This window comes from Vidua chalybeata, chromosome 30 (assembly GCF_026979565.1).
Source record: "Vidua chalybeata isolate OUT-0048 chromosome 30, bVidCha1 merged haplotype, whole genome shotgun sequence".
Lineage (NCBI taxonomy): Eukaryota > Metazoa > Chordata > Aves > Passeriformes > Viduidae > Vidua > Vidua chalybeata.
The window spans coordinates 1,707,043-1,721,686 of record NC_071559.1 but is presented as its reverse complement, the minus strand read 5'-3'; the positions used below and the strand labels follow the sequence as shown (position 1 = coordinate 1,721,686).

Below are 14,644 nucleotides of genomic sequence, written 5' to 3'. Positions count from 1 at the left end.
AAGTCCGTGGCCGCAGCCAATCAGCGCGCGGGGGGGCGGGTGACGAGCGGCGCCTCCAACCAATAGCGATGCGTAGAGGGCGGGACTTGGAGGCTAAACCCCGCCCACTCTCCCCGCCCTTACCACCGAGTTCCGGCCCGCGCGGCCAGAGCGGCACTTCCGGCGCGGCACTTCCGGCGCGGCGGGGCCGGGCGGGGGCACCGGGAGGAGGCCGCGGCCGCCGCTGAGCCCCGAGCGGCCCCGAGCGGCCCCGAGCGGGCCGGGCCCGCCGCCCGCGGTACGTGCGGCTGTGGGAAGGGCAGCGGAAAGGGCCCCGGGCGGTGTTCGCGGCTGCCGGGGCGGGCGGGCGCGGTGCGGCCCCGGTAGCACCGGGAGAGCGGGGAGAGGCCGCGGGCGGGGAAACCTTCGCGGGTGAGACCGGGAGAGCCCCGGGGGGGTCGCGGTTGGAGGAGGAGTCCGGTGTCGGTACCGGGCACCGGGGAATGGAACGGGAACGGAGCTCCCGGGGATGGGGAGGGGAAACCGGGAGCGGCTCCGGGAACGGAATTTGGGGAGAATCCCGAGGAATTTGGGGAGAAAATGGCGGGGATTTTTGGGAGAATCCCGGGGAATTTTGGGGGAACGATCCTGGGGGAATTTTGGGAATAATTGGAAGGAATTTGGGGAAGAATCCCGGGAAAAAAAACGGGGACGGTTCCGAGGAGCTCCCGCGGGAATTCCCGGGTCAGGCTGGAAGGATTTGGGGGAATTCCGGAGGAATTTGGGGAAAATTTGGAGGAATTTGAGTGAAAAATCCAGAGAAATTTGGGGGGAAAATCAAGAGGAATTTGGGGGGAAATCCAAAATAATCTGGGGGAAAATCCAAAAGAATTTGGGGAAAATCCAGAGAAATTTTGGGGGGAAAAATCCAGAGAGCTCTGGGGAAGACTCCAGAGAAAACTGGGGAGAAATCCAGAGGAATTTTGGGGGGAAATTCAAAATAATTTTTTTTTGGGGAAAATCCAAAGGAATTTGGGGGAAAATCCATAGAAAATTGGGGAGAAATCCAGAGGAATTTAAGGAAAATCTGGAATCCCTCTGGGATTTGGGGAATGTGGGGAGCTAAATAAACAAAATAAAAATTCCCCAAATTTCTGAACTTCGATTTCACTGGGAAATGGGCTGGAATTCCCAAATTTCTGAGTGTGAATCCCAGTGGGAATTGGGGTGGAATTCCCAAATTTCTGAGCTTGGATCCAAGTGGGAATGGGGCTGGAATTCCCAAATTTCTGAGCATGGATCCCAGTGGGAATTGGGCTGGAATTCCCAAATTTCTGAGCTTGGATCCCTGTCCAAGGCTGGCTGGGGGCTCCATTATTCCCAAAATTCCCAAAAAATCAGAGCAGGGGGAGGATTTCTTCCCATAGTTGGGAATTCCATGTGGGAATTGGCTTTTCCAGGAAATTCCAGCTCTTTTCCAGCCTGGGGAGCGCCAGGACCTTCCCTCTCCCTCCTCCCCATCCTGATTTTCCCGTTTTTTTCCTCTTTTTTGGGATCAGATCCGTCCTCCAGGACCTCGCGGCTCCGCCCTGTGGGAGAGGAGAGGGAAAAATGGGAGAATTTTGGGAGAAATTCCCTGCACAGAGTGAGGCCAGCCCAGCCCTGCGTCGTTCCAGGAGGAATTCTGCCACGGGAGGTAAATCCAGCATCCTTTTCCCATGGGAATTCCTCCAATCTTTCCTTTTCCCAAGGGAATTCCTTCAATCTTTCCTTTTTTCCTTTTTCTCTTTCTTTTCCTTTTCCTTTTCCTTTTTTGGGAATTCCTCCAATCTTTCCTTTTTCCGTAATTCCTCCAATTTTTCCCTTTTTCCTTTTCCTTTTCTTTTTCCTTTTTGGGGATTCTTTCAATCCTTCCTCTTTTCCTATCCTCTCCTTTTTCATTTTTTTAGGAATTCCTCCAATTTTTCCTTTTTCCTTTTCCATTTCCAATCCTTTTTCCTTTTTTGGGAATTCCTTCAATCCTTCCTTTTCCCATGGTAATTCCTTCAATCCTTCCTCTTTTCCTTTTCCTTTTCCTATCATTTCCTTTTTCCATTTTTTGGGAATTCCTCCAATCTTTCTTTTTCCTTTTTTCCTTTTTTCCTTTTCCTTCTCTTTTTCCTTTTTTGGGAATTCCTCCAATCCTTCCTTTTTCCCATGGGAATTCTTCCAATCCTTGGAGGAGAATTGGAGAAGAGCTGGGAATTCCCAGAAAATCCCAGGGAAATTGGAGAAGAGCTGGGAATTCAGATGGAATTTGGCTGGAATTTGGAAGGTGGTTGGGATTGGAAGCTCAGAAGTGAAAGGCGAAGGAAAAGCAGAATTTTGGGATGAGCCTGGTGAGATCCCAGAGGAGTTTTGGGATGGGTCTGGTGAAATCCCAAAATTTTGGGATGAGCCTGATGAGATCCCAGAGGAGTTCTGGGATAAGCCTGGTGTGATCCCAGAGTTTTGGGACCAGCTTGGAGCGATCCTAGAGGAGTTTTGGGATGGGTCTGGTGAGATCCCAGAGGAGTTTTGGGATGGGTCTGGTGAGATCCCAGAGGAGTTTTGGGATGGGTCTGGTGAAATCCCAGAGGAGTTTTGGGATGAGCCTGGTGAAATCCCAGAGGAGTTTTGGGATGAGCCTGGTGAGATCCCAGAGGAGTTTTGGGATGAGCCCGATGAGATCCCAGAGGAGTTTTGGGATGAGCCTGGTGAGATCCCAGAGGAGTTTTGGGATGAGCCTGGTGAGATCCCAGAGGAGTTTTGGGATGAGCCTGGTGAAATCCCAGAGGAGTTTTGGGGCCAGCCCGGTGCGATCCCAGCCAGGCAGGAGGGGCTGTTCCCAGAGCTGCTCCTGGCTCTGGGAACACCTGAAATCCAGGGAATTTTCCGGAGCTGTGGGAGAGGTCCCGGCGCTGCCGGCTGTGCCGAGGGCTCCCGGGTTTCTCCCGGGTTTCTCCCGGGTTTCTCCCAGGTTTCTCCCGGGTTTCTCCCGGCTTTCTCCCGGCTTTCTCCCAGGTTTCTCCACAGCTGCTCTGATCCCGTGGGAAGGGCTGGGGAGGGATTTGGGGCCGTTCCAGGCTGTGGGAACGGCCCTGACCCCACACCCCGCAGCTCTTGGCCCTTATCGAAGCCTGGCATGCGATTTTCCAGGTTTTTTTTTGGGAATAAAGGATTTGCCAGCACCTGGAGCTGGTTTGTGGGGACAGGGGAGGGGACAAAATCCCCCTCTGGGGCACAAGGAGGGTCCCCAGGGCTGGACACGGAGCGGTGGCCTCTGTCTGGAAGGGCAGGTTTGGGGTGTTGGGCACTGAAATCCCAAAAAAAAAAAGGGGGAAAAGTGGCTGGGCTGATTGTGGGATTGGGCTGGGCCATGCCAGGGACTCCAGAAATCCCCAAACCCCAAAAAATCCCAAAGAAATCCCAAAAAAACCAGGAAAAAATGTGCTGAGGGGAAGGTGTGGGCTGAGTGTGGCTCTATGGGATTGGGCTGGGTCGTGCCAGGGACTCCAGAAATCCCAAAAAACCCAAAAAAAACCAGGAAAAAAAGGCTGCGGGGATGTGTGAGTTGAGTGTGGCTCTGCAGGGGTTGGTTGGGCCACACCAGGGACTCCAGAAATCCCAGAACCCCCAAAAAAATCCCCCAAAAATCAGGAAAAAATGTGCTGAGGGGAAGGTGTGGGCTGAGTGTGGCTCTGCAGGGATTGGTTGGACTCCAGAAGTGCCAGGATTGGGTTGGAAAGGGGCAGATTTGGGGTGTTGGGCACTGAAATCCCCCCAAAATAATGGGGGAAAAGTGGCTGGGCTGAGTGTGGCTCTGTGGGATTGGGCTGGGCCATGCTGGGGACTCCAGAAATCCCAAAGAAATCCCAAAGAAATCCCAAAAAAACAGGAATATCATGCTGAGGGGAGCAGTGGGCTGAGTGTGGCTCTGCAGTCATTTTTAACCTGCTCTGCTCCTCAGCTGGGGCACATCTGGGCACAGCTGGGCTGCAGGAGCTCAGCACATCTGGATGTGCCTGGGAGGCCACATCTGGCCAGCACCTCTGGAACAGCAGCAGGGCCAGCCTGCACTCCTGGCATGGGCACAGCTGGAATTCCTGGCGTGGGCACAGCTGGAATTCCTGGGTCCCCTCACAGCTGGAATTCCTGGCGTGGGCACAGCTGGAATTCCTGGCATGGACACAGCTGGAATTCCTGTTGTGGGCACAGCTGGAATTCCTGGGTCCCCTCACAGCTGGAATTCCTGATGTTGGCACAGCTGGAATTCCTGACGTGGGCATAGCTGGAATTCCTGGCGTGGGCACAGCTGGAATTCCTGGCATGGACACAGCTGGAATTCCTGTTGTGGGCACAGCTGGAATTCCTGGGTCCCCTCACAGCTGGAATTCCTGATGTTGGCACAGCTGGAATTCCTGGCGTGGGCATAGCTGGAATTCCTGGCGTGGGCACAGCTGGAATTCCTGGCGTGGGCACAGCTGGAATTCTTGGCATGGACACAGCTGGAATTCCTGTTGTGGGCACAGCTGGAATTCCTGGGTCCCCTCACAGCTGGAATTCCCGGGTCCCCTCACAGCTGGAATTCCCGGGTCCCTTGCACAGCTGGAATTCCTGTTGTGGGCACAGCTGGAATTCCTGGGTCCCCTCACCGCTGGAATTCCTGATGTGGGCACAGCTGGAATTCCCATGTCCCCTCCCAGCTCCCGGGGCCGTGTCCCGGTGTCCTCCCCCACCCCGTGCCCCTCCCGCTGGGGTTTGGGGTGGGGACTCCTTATCGAGCCTTTGTCACCGCCTTTGTCACCGCTTTGATGTCGGGGAGGGGCGGAGGGAGCAGCAACGGCCGGGGCAGAGCTCAAGGCCGGCGCTGGCGGAGGGGAAGGGGCCGGAGGAGGGAATTTCCCGGGAATGCCGGGCTCGGAACGCTTCCGTTTGCAGAGCCCGGCGCCAGGAGCGCTCCCTGTCACAGGTGCAAACCAAATAAACCACCCCAAAAACCACCCCAAGAGTCCCAAATCAAACCCACACCTGGGGGATTTAGGGTTAGGAATATGGTTCCCAGGATTAGGGTTCCCAGGATTAGGATTAGGGTTTCCTGGGATTAATATTAGGGTTCCCAAGATTGGAAATTGGGTTTGGGTTCCCAGGATTAGGGTTAGGTTTGCCAGGATTGCGTTCAGGATTAGGGTTCCCAGGATTGGGTTTGGGGTTAGGGTTTCCAGGATTCGGAGTAGTTTTCCTTGGATTAGGTTTCAGGTTCCCAGATTTGGGATTAGTGTTCCCAGGTTTGGGATTAAGGTTGGGGTTCCCTGCATTAGGCTTAGGGTTCCCATGATTGGGAACAGACTTAAAATCCCTTCCCAACCCTTTCCCTGCAGGTCCTTGGCCTTCAAACCCTGGTAGATCCCAGTCCCAGGGGCTGGAATGGCTCTGGGAAAACTCAAAAAGCTCCAAGGGACCCAAGTTCCTCCCCATCCCTTCCTGAGCTGAGCCAAGGGAGCTCCAGAAGGAACGGGTTTGACTCATAAACCCTGTTCCTGCAGGACCTTGGCATTCAGACCCTGGTAGATCCCAGTCCCAGAGGCTGGAATGGCTCTGGAAAATCCCAAAAACCTCCAAGGGACCCAAATTCCTCCCCATCCCTGGGCCACGGGGGCTCCAGAAGGAACAAGTTTGACTCATAAACCCTTTCCCTGCAGGTCCTTGGCCTTCAAACCCTGGTAGATCCCAGTTGCAGGGGCTGGAATGGCTCTGGGAAATCCCAAAAACCTCCAAGGGACCCAAATTCCTCCCCATCTCTGGGCCACGGGGGCTCCAGAAGGAACGGGTTTGATTCAAAATCCCTTCCCAACCCTTTCCCTGCAGGACTTTGTCCTTCAAACCCTGGTAGATCCCAGTTGCAGGGGCTGGAATGGCTCTGGGAAATCCCAAAAACCTCCAAGGGACCCAAATTCCTCCCCATCCCTGGGCCACGGGGGCTCCAGAAGGAACGGGTTTGACTCAGAAGCCGTTGACGTGCCCCCTCCTGGCGCTGCCAGGTGTGCCCTGACCCGTGCCCGCCCCGCAGGGTTCTGGCGCCGGTGACGAGCGATGGGGTATGATGTGGCTCGGTTCCAGGGGGACGTTGACGAGGACCTGATCTGCCCCATCTGCAGCGGGGTCCTGGAGGAGCCGGTGCAGGTAGGACCCACCTGGGCACCGCGGCGGGATGCGGTGGCGGCTCCGGGCTCGGGGGTGTTGGGACGGGGCGTGGGGGGAGCTGCAGGGGTGTGGGGGGTCCTGGGAAGGGTTGGAGCAGCACAGCTGGGGGGTCACAGGTAGATGGTCAGCACAGGTAGGAGGGTCACAGGTGAGGGGCCAGCACAGGTGAGGGTTCAGCACGGGGGAAGGAGTGGAGGTGGCACTCAGGGCTCTGGCAGGGATTGCTCACAGGTTGGACTTGATGATTTGGGAGTTCTTTCCCAAACTCAACGACCCCGTGAGTGATCCCATGAACAATTCCATGATCAATCCCATGAATGGTTCCTGTGAATGATCCCATGAGTGATCCCATGAATGATCCCAAGAGCAATTCCATGAGTGATCCCATGATCAATCCCATGAATAACTCCATGAGTGATTCCAAGACTGGTTCCATGATCAATCCCATGACTGAAGGAGCAGAGGTGGCACTCGGGGCTCTCCTGGGGATCGGTTCCAGCCTGGCCTCGATGCCCTGGGAGGTTTCCCCAATCCCAGCCATTCCATGAATGATCTCATGATTGATCCCATGATCAATCCCATGACTGAAGGAGCAGAGGTGGCACTTGGGGCTCTGCTGGGGATCAATCCCAACCTGGCCTCGGTGCCCTGGGAGGTTTCCCCACCCCTGCCATTCCACAAACGATCCCATGATCAATCCCATGACTGAAGGAGCAGAGGTGGCACTCAGGGCTCTCCTGGGGATCAATCCCAACCTGGCCTTGGTGCCCTGGGAGGTTTCCCCAATGCCAACCATTCCATGAGTGATCCCATGATTGATCCCATGATCAATCCCATGACTGAAGGAGCAGAGGTGGCACTCGGGGCTCTCCTGGGGATCGGTCCCAGCCTGGCCTCGATGCCCTGGGAGGTTTCCCCACCCCTGCCATTCCATGAGTGATCCCATGAGTGATCCCATGACTGAAGGAGCAGAGGTGGCACTCAGGGCTCTCCTGGGGATCAATCCCAACCTGGCCTTGGTGCCCTGGGAGGTTTCCCCAATCCCAGCCATCCCATGATTGATCCTGTGATCGATCCCATGAGTGATCCCATGACTGAAGGAGCAGAGGTGGCACTTGGGGCTCTCCTGGGGATCAATCCCAACCTGGCCTCGGTGCCCTGGGAGGTTTCCCCACCCCTGCCATTCCACAAACGATCCCATGATCAATCCCATGACTGAAGGAGCAGAGGTGGCACTCAGGGCTCTCCTGGGGATCAATCCCAACCTGGCCTCGGTGCCCTGGGAGGTTTCCCCAATCCCAGCCATCCCATGATTGATCCCGTGATCGATCCCATGATCAATCCCATGACTGAAGGAGCAGAGGTGGCACTCGGGGCTCTCCTGGGGATCAGTCCCAGCCTGGCCTTGGTGCCCTGGGAGGTTTCCCCAATGCCAGCCGTGCCACGCGTGACCGCGGCGTCGTTCCCCGCAGGCCCCGCACTGCGAGCACGCCTTCTGCAATGCCTGCATCACGCAGTGGTTCTCGCAGCAGCAGACGTGCCCGGTGGACCGCAGCGTGGTGACGGTGGCCCACCTGCGCCCGGTGCCGCGGATCATGCGGAACATGCTCTCCAAGCTGCAGATCACCTGCGACAACGCCGTCTTCGGCTGCACGGCCGTCGTGCGCCTCGACAACCTCATGGCCCACCTCAACGACTGCGAGCACAACCCCAAGCGCCCGGTCACCTGCGAGCAGGGATGCGGGTGAGGGCGGGCACGGGGCGGGCACGGGATGGACACGGGATGGGGATGGACAGGGGATGGGGATGGACACGGGATGGGGATGGACACGGGATGGGGATGGACAGGGGATGGGGATGGACACGGGATGGGGATGGGATGGGGTGGGATGGGGATGGACACAGGATGGGGATGGACATGGGATGGACATGGGATGGGGATGGGATGGGGATGGACACAGGATGGGGATGGACATGGGATGGATACAGGATGGGGATGGACATGGGATGGACACGGGATGGGGATGGACATGGGATGGGGATGGGATGGGGATGGACATGGGATGGGGATGGGATGGGGATGGACACGGGATGGGGATGGACACGGGATGGGGATGGACACAGGTTGGGGATGGACACGGGATGGGGATGGACAGGGGATGGGGATGGGATGGGGATGGACACGGGATGGGGATGGACACGGGATGGGGATGGACACGGGATGGGGATGGATACGGGATGGACACCGGATGGGGATGGACATGGGATGGACACGGGATGGGGATGGACATGGGATGGACACGGGATGGGGATGGACACGGGATGGGGATGGGATGGGGATGGACACGGGATGGACACAGGATGGGGATGGACATGGGATGGGGTGGACACAGTATGGGCACTGGGATGGACACAGGATGAGGATGGACACGGGATGGACACGGGATGGACACGGGATGGGGATGGACATGGGATGGGGTGGACACAGTATGGGCACTGGGATGGACACAGGATGGGGATGGACAGGGGATGGCCGTGGAATGGGCACAGGATGGACAGTGGGATGGACACAGGGTGGACAGTGGGATGGACACAGGATGGGCATGGGATGGGGACGGGATGGAGATGGACACAGGAAGGGCCGTGGCATGGCACACCTCCAGGAGAGGTTCAGATTGGACATCAGCAGGAATTTCCTCCTGGAAAGGGCTGTCAGGCTTTGGAACTGCCCAGGAAGGCGGCAAAGGAGAAAAATCCCCATTTATTCCCCAGCCTGGCACTCAGAACCCAGCTTTCCACACCTGGATAAGCTCTGGAAGGTGTAAATTCCCCTAATTTGGGGTCTCCACCTTTTTTCCCCCGCTCCTGGCAGGTTGGAGATGCCCAAGGACGAGCTGCCCAACCACAACTGCATCAAGCACCTGCGCTCGGTGGTGCAGCAGCAGCAGACGAGGATCGCCGAGCTGGAGAAAACCTCGGCCGAGCACAAGCACCAGCTGGCCGAGCAGGTGGGCCAGGAACACCAGGATGGGGCTGGAAGGGCAAAATCCCCCAAAAATCCCAAAGAAATCCCAAAAAAATCCCAAAAAAACAGGAAAAAATGTGCCGAGGGGAAGGTGTGGGCTGAGTGTGGGTCTGTGGGATTGGGTTTGGCCATGCCGGGGACTCCTGAAATCCCAAAATCAAAAAAAATATCCCAAAGAAATCCCAAAAAAAAAAGGGAAAAAATGTGCTGAGGGGAAGGTGTGGGCTGAGTGTGGCTCTGCAGGGATTGGTTGGACTCCAGAAGTGCCAGGATTGGGTTGGAAAGGGGCAGATTTGGGGTGTTGGGCACTGAAATCCCAAAAAAAAAAAAACCGGGGAAAAGTGACTGGGCTGAGTGTGACTCTGTGGGATTGGGCTGGGCCATGCTGGGGACTCCTGAAATCCCAAAATAAAAAAAAAAAATCCCAAAGAAATCCCCCCAAAAAAAGGGAAAAAATGTGCTGAGGGGAAGGTGTGGGCTGGGTGTGGCTCTGTGAGATTGAGCTTGGCCACACCGAGGGCTCCAGAAATCCCAAAATCCAGAAAAAATCCCCAAAAAAATAGGAAAAAATGTGCTGAAGGGGGCAATGGTTTGAGTGTGGCCTCTGTGGCCCGTAATTTTTAATGTTGTAAAAGATCTGATGTATTTAAAGCCTATAAGTTAAATCTGGTAGTAGTTATTATTTACCATTCTAATTTTGTCTGGTTTAATGTCTTAATTCAAACTTTACGTTCATATTTGTATTTATTATTTTTGTAAGATAAAGGGAAAAAAAAAAACAAGGGGCAGGTTTGGGTTTTTAGGCGCCAAAAAGTGGGCAAAAACAAGGGTCAGTTTTTGGTGCTTGGACACCAAACCCCCCCCAAAAAAAAGGGGGAAAATGTTTTTTTTTTTCCATTCTTAATGCCATTTTTCCCTACCTTGGCAGAAGAGGGACATCCAGCTGCTCAAGGCCTACATGAGGGCGATCCGCAGCGTCAACCCCAACCTGCAGAACCTGGAGGAGACCATCGAGTACAACGAGATCCTGGAGTGAGTGCGGGGAATTGTGGCGTTTTCCAGGGAAATTCGTCATTTTTTGAGGGAAATTCGTCATTTTTTGAGGGAAATTTTTCATTTTTTGAGGGAAATTAATAGATTTTTGAGGGAGATTTGTAGGTGTTGGGGGGGAATTTGTAGTTTTTTGAGGGATTTTTGTTGTTTTTTGAGGGAAATTGGTAATTTTCTGAGGGAAATTTGTCAGTTTTTGACGGAAGATTGTAGGTTTTGGGGGGGAATTCGTAGGTTTTTGAAGGCTTTTTTGTTTTTTGAGGGAAAATTGGTCATTTTCTGAGGGAAATTTTTCAGTTTTTGAGGGAAATTTGTCAGTTTTTGAGGGAAATTTGTCAGTTTTTGACGGAAGCTTGTAGGTTTTGGGGGGGAATTCGTAGGTTTTTGAAGGCTTTTTTGTTTTTTGAGGGAAAATTGGTCATTTTCTGAGGTAAATTTTTCATTTTTTGAGGGAAATTTGTCAGTTTTTGAGGGAAATTTGTCAGTTTTTGACAGAAGCTTGTAGGTTTTGGGGGGGAATTCGTAGGTTGTTGAAGGCTTTTTTGTTTTTTGAGGGAATATTGGTCATTTTCTGAGGGAAATTTTTCATTTTTTGAGGGAAATTTGTCAGTTTTTGAGGGAAATTTGTCAGTTTTTGACGGAAGCTTGTAGGTTTTGGGGGGGAATTCGTAGGTTTTTGAAGGCTTTTTTGTTTTTTGAGGGAAAATTGGTCATTTTCTGAGGTAAAATTTTCATTTTTTGAGGGAAATTTGTCAGTTTTTGAGGGAAATTTGTCAGTTTTTGACAGAAGCTTGTAGGTTTTGGGGGGGAATTCGTAGGTTGTTGAAGGCTTTTTTGTTTTTTGAGGGAATATTGGTCATTTTCTGAGGGAAATTTTTCATTTTTTGAGGGAAATTTGTCAGTTTTTGAGGGAAATTTGTCAGTTTTTGACGGAAGCTTGTAGGTTTTGGGGGGGAATTCGTAGGTTTTTGAAGGCTTTTGTTGTTTTTTGAGGGAAAATTGGTCATTTTCTGAGGGAAAATTTTCATTTTTTGAGGGAAATTTGTCAGTTTTTGAGGGAAATTTGTCAGTTTTTGACGGAAGCTTGTAGGTTTTGGGGGGGAATTCTTAGGTTTTTGAAGGCTTTTGTTGTTTTTTGAGGGAAAATTGGTCATTTTCTGAGGTAAATTTGTCAGTTTTTGAGGGAAATTTTTCATTTTTTGAGGGAAATTTGTCGGGTTTTGAGGGGAGCTTGTAGGTTTTGGGGGGGAATTCGTAGGTTTTTGAGGGCTTTTGTTGTTTTTTGAGGGAAAATTGGTCATTTTCTGAGGGAAATTTTTCAGTTTTTGAGGGAAAGTCATCGTTTTTTGAGGGAAAATTGTTGTTGAGTGAGGGAAATTCATAATTTTTTGAGGGAAATGAATGGGTTTTTGAGGGAAATTTGTCCGTTTTTGAGAGAAATTAATAGATTTTTGAGGGAAATCCCACCCCAAACCCCCATCCCTGACCCCTCTGTGTCCCCCACATGGCTGAACCCCCAGAATCCCACCCCAGACCCCCATCCCTGACCCCATAATGTCCCCCCAGATGGGTGAACCCCCAGAATCCCACCCCAGACCCCCATCCCTGACCCGTCTGTGTCCCCCCAGGTGGGTGAACTCGCTGCAGCCGGCGCGGGTGACGCGCTGGGGCGGCATGATCTCCACGCCGGACGCGGTGCTGCAGGCGGTGATCAAGCGCTCGCTGGTGGAGAGCGGCTGCCCGGCGTCCATCACCAACGAGCTGATCGAGAACGCCCACGAGCGCAACTGGCCGCAGGGGCTGGCCACGCTGGAGACGCGCCAGATGAACCGGCGCTACTACGAGAACTACGTGGCCAAACGCATCCCCGGCAAGCAGGCCGTGGTGGTGATGGCCTGCGAGAACCAGCACATGGGCGAGGACATGGTGCTGGAGCCGGGGCTCGTCATGATTTTCGCTCACGGCGTGGAGGAGATCTGAGGGAGAAAAAAAAAAAATTATTTCCGCCCTCGGGACGGCGGGGAGGTTGGGGGGGGTTTTTTCCCGGATTTGGGTTTTTAGGTGGTTTTCGCTCACGGCGTGGAGATTTGGAAGGAATCAACGGTTCCGCCGTCTCGGGAGGGCAGGGGTTTCCTGGACTTGGAATTTTAGGGTTCCCCGCTTGATTTGGACCCGTTACAAAGCCAGCTCGGCTCGCCCCGTTTCAAGGAGAGGGGGAGCGGGGGCTCCACGCACTGCCAGACCCCTCGGGGGTCCCCCAAATCCCGGCCCTGCTGCCCGTCTCCTCGCCCCCTCTGGAATTTCCACCTGGCTTGGTGTCCCCCAGTGGGCACTGCTGGTGTCACCAACCCTGGAGTGAGGGGTCCTTGGCCTTGGGGACCCTCCTGTCCCCCTCGCTTTGTGCATGCCCCATTCCCTGGCCCCGGGAGCAGCCGGATCCCCCCCGGGCATCTCCCACCTCCTCCCAGTCCGTGTTTGGCTCTGCTTTCTCCACCCTTGGTGTTACTTTTCCAGACACTCGTGATTGTGGTTCTGTTTTTTTTGGGTTTTTTTTTTTTTTTTTTTTTTTTTTTTTTGTACTTTAATTTTTTTTTGACCTTTTCTCATTTTTACTTCCCCTTTTTATTTGATTTTCCAAGTACCGTGGGCAGGCACCTCTGGCCTGGGTCCGTGGGACTCGTTGGGAATTTAATTTATTTGCATTTATTTTGGTTATTTTTTACCATTGTTTCTCCTCCGGTGTCGGTCCCGGCAGATCCGGCGGGAGGCAGGGATTGAAGTGATCAATAAACAGAATTCTGGTTGCTTTATCCCCGCTTTGGGGGCCTCCTCCTGCACCCCAAACCCCTCCCCGTGTCGGGGGGCTCAGTCTTGGGGTAAAAATGGGTGGGTTTGGGGCTGTTCTCCCCACCCTGGGGGCATCTGGGGGTCAATAAATGTCACTCCTGGGAGGGAATGGGGGTGGCTGAGGGTCCTGGGGGTTCCCCCTGCCCTGAAGCCCCCCGGATGTGCTCCCCAAAAAGGATGAACCTGTCCCCCTTGTTCCCACCCTTAAAAGAGCTGGGACCAGAGTGGGGTCCCCACTTCTCCTGCCCTTAAAAAGATCAGAGAATAAAGGGGGGTCCCCACTGTTCCCACCCCAAAAAGAGCTGGGACCAGGACTGGGGGGTCCCCACCCCTAAAAGAGCTGGGACCAGAGTGGGGTCCCCTCTTCTCCTGCCCTTAAAAAATCCAGGATCAGAGAGGGGGTCCCTGTTTGTCCCACCCCAAAAAGAGCCGGTACTGTAGCAGGGGGTCCCCACCCCAAAAAGAGCTGGGACTTGGGGGGGTCCCTGTTGCTCCCACCCCTAAATGAGCCGGGATTAGAGGGGGTTCCCCATTGTTCCCACCCCTTAAAGACCCGGTACCGAGCTTGGGGACTCTCCGATCCTCCCGCCGTTAAAGGAGCCGGTACCGGAGGGAGAGCACGTGTTTTTCCCGCTGCTGCCGCCGTTAAGAGGCGGTAACCGAGGGAGGATCCCAACGGTTCCCCCCGTTAGAAGAGCCAGGACCTGTGAGGGGGTCCCCATTGTTCCCGCCTTTAAAAGAGCCGGTACCGGGGCTTGGGCGATCGGTGGTTTTCCCGCCGTTAAAGGCGCCGGTACCGGAGGCTGAGGGTGTGTCTTCCCCGCTGTTCCCGCCGTTAAAGGAGCTACTACCGACGGGCGCGAGGCTCCGTGATGCTCCCGCCGTTAAAAGAGCCGGTACCGGAGGGGCAGCGTGCGCTGGCCGGTACCGGGGCAGCTCCCACGTCTGTCCCCCACCAGCAAAAGTGAGCGTGGCGTCACGGACAGGATTCGAACCTGTGCGGGGAAACCCCATTGGATTTCGAGTCCAACGCCTTAACCACTCGGCCACCGTGACTCTCGCGCCTCCGTTCGCCGCGCTCCGTATAGACCCGGCCCCGCCGCCGCTCCCGGCCCCGCCCCGCTCGGTGCCCGGTGCCCGGCGCTCGGTGCCCGGTGCCCAGTGCTTGGCTCCCGGCTTGGTGTCCAATGCCCGGCGCTCGGTGCCCGGCCTGGTGCTCAGTGCCCAGTACTCGGTGTCCGGTGCTCGGTGCCTGGCTTGGTGCTCAATGCCCGGTGCCCGGCCTGGTGCTCAGTGCCCGGTGCTTGATGCTCGGTGTCCAGTGCTCGGTGTCCGGTGCCCGGTGCCGTTCCGGGGCTCCCTCCGGGGCTCATCCCTTCCCACCCCCTGCCCTGGGCAGGGACGCCTCCCGCTATCCCGGGCTGCTCCAAACCCCGTCCAACCCGGCCTGGAACACTTCCAGGGATGGGGCAGCCACGGCTGTCCTGGGAAATCCATTCCAACCCCTCCCCACCCTCCCGG

At 54.9% G+C, this 14,644-nt stretch overlaps 1 protein-coding gene and 1 non-coding gene across 3 annotated transcripts; one reads left to right on the top strand and one right to left on the bottom strand.

The window, feature by feature from the left end:
- The first annotated feature begins 161 nt into the window (after window positions 1-161).
- Window positions 162-13,086, top strand: RNF41 (ring finger protein 41). Of its 2 annotated transcripts, none has more exons than XM_053967638.1 (7): window positions 162-277; window positions 1,539-1,675; window positions 6,039-6,180; window positions 7,674-7,945; window positions 9,074-9,209; window positions 10,155-10,258; window positions 11,905-13,086. In XM_053967638.1, exons 3-7 carry the CDS (start codon window positions 6,091-6,093, stop codon window positions 12,254-12,256), a joined length of 954 nt encoding a protein of 317 aa, XP_053823613.1. In that variant the 5' UTR covers window positions 162-277; window positions 1,539-1,675; window positions 6,039-6,090; the 3' UTR covers window positions 12,257-13,086. The 2 variants fall into 2 exon arrangements, with proteins under 2 accessions (XP_053823613.1, XP_053823612.1); XM_053967637.1 differs by having other exon boundaries at window positions 165-277; window positions 6,068-6,180.
- Window positions 13,087-14,097: 1,011 nt separating this feature from the next.
- On the bottom strand, window positions 14,098-14,179 carry TRNAS-CGA (transfer RNA serine (anticodon CGA)). Its single transcript has one exon. It is a non-coding gene; the product is annotated as a tRNA-Ser (tRNA).
- Window positions 14,180-14,644: the final 465 nt, after the last annotated feature.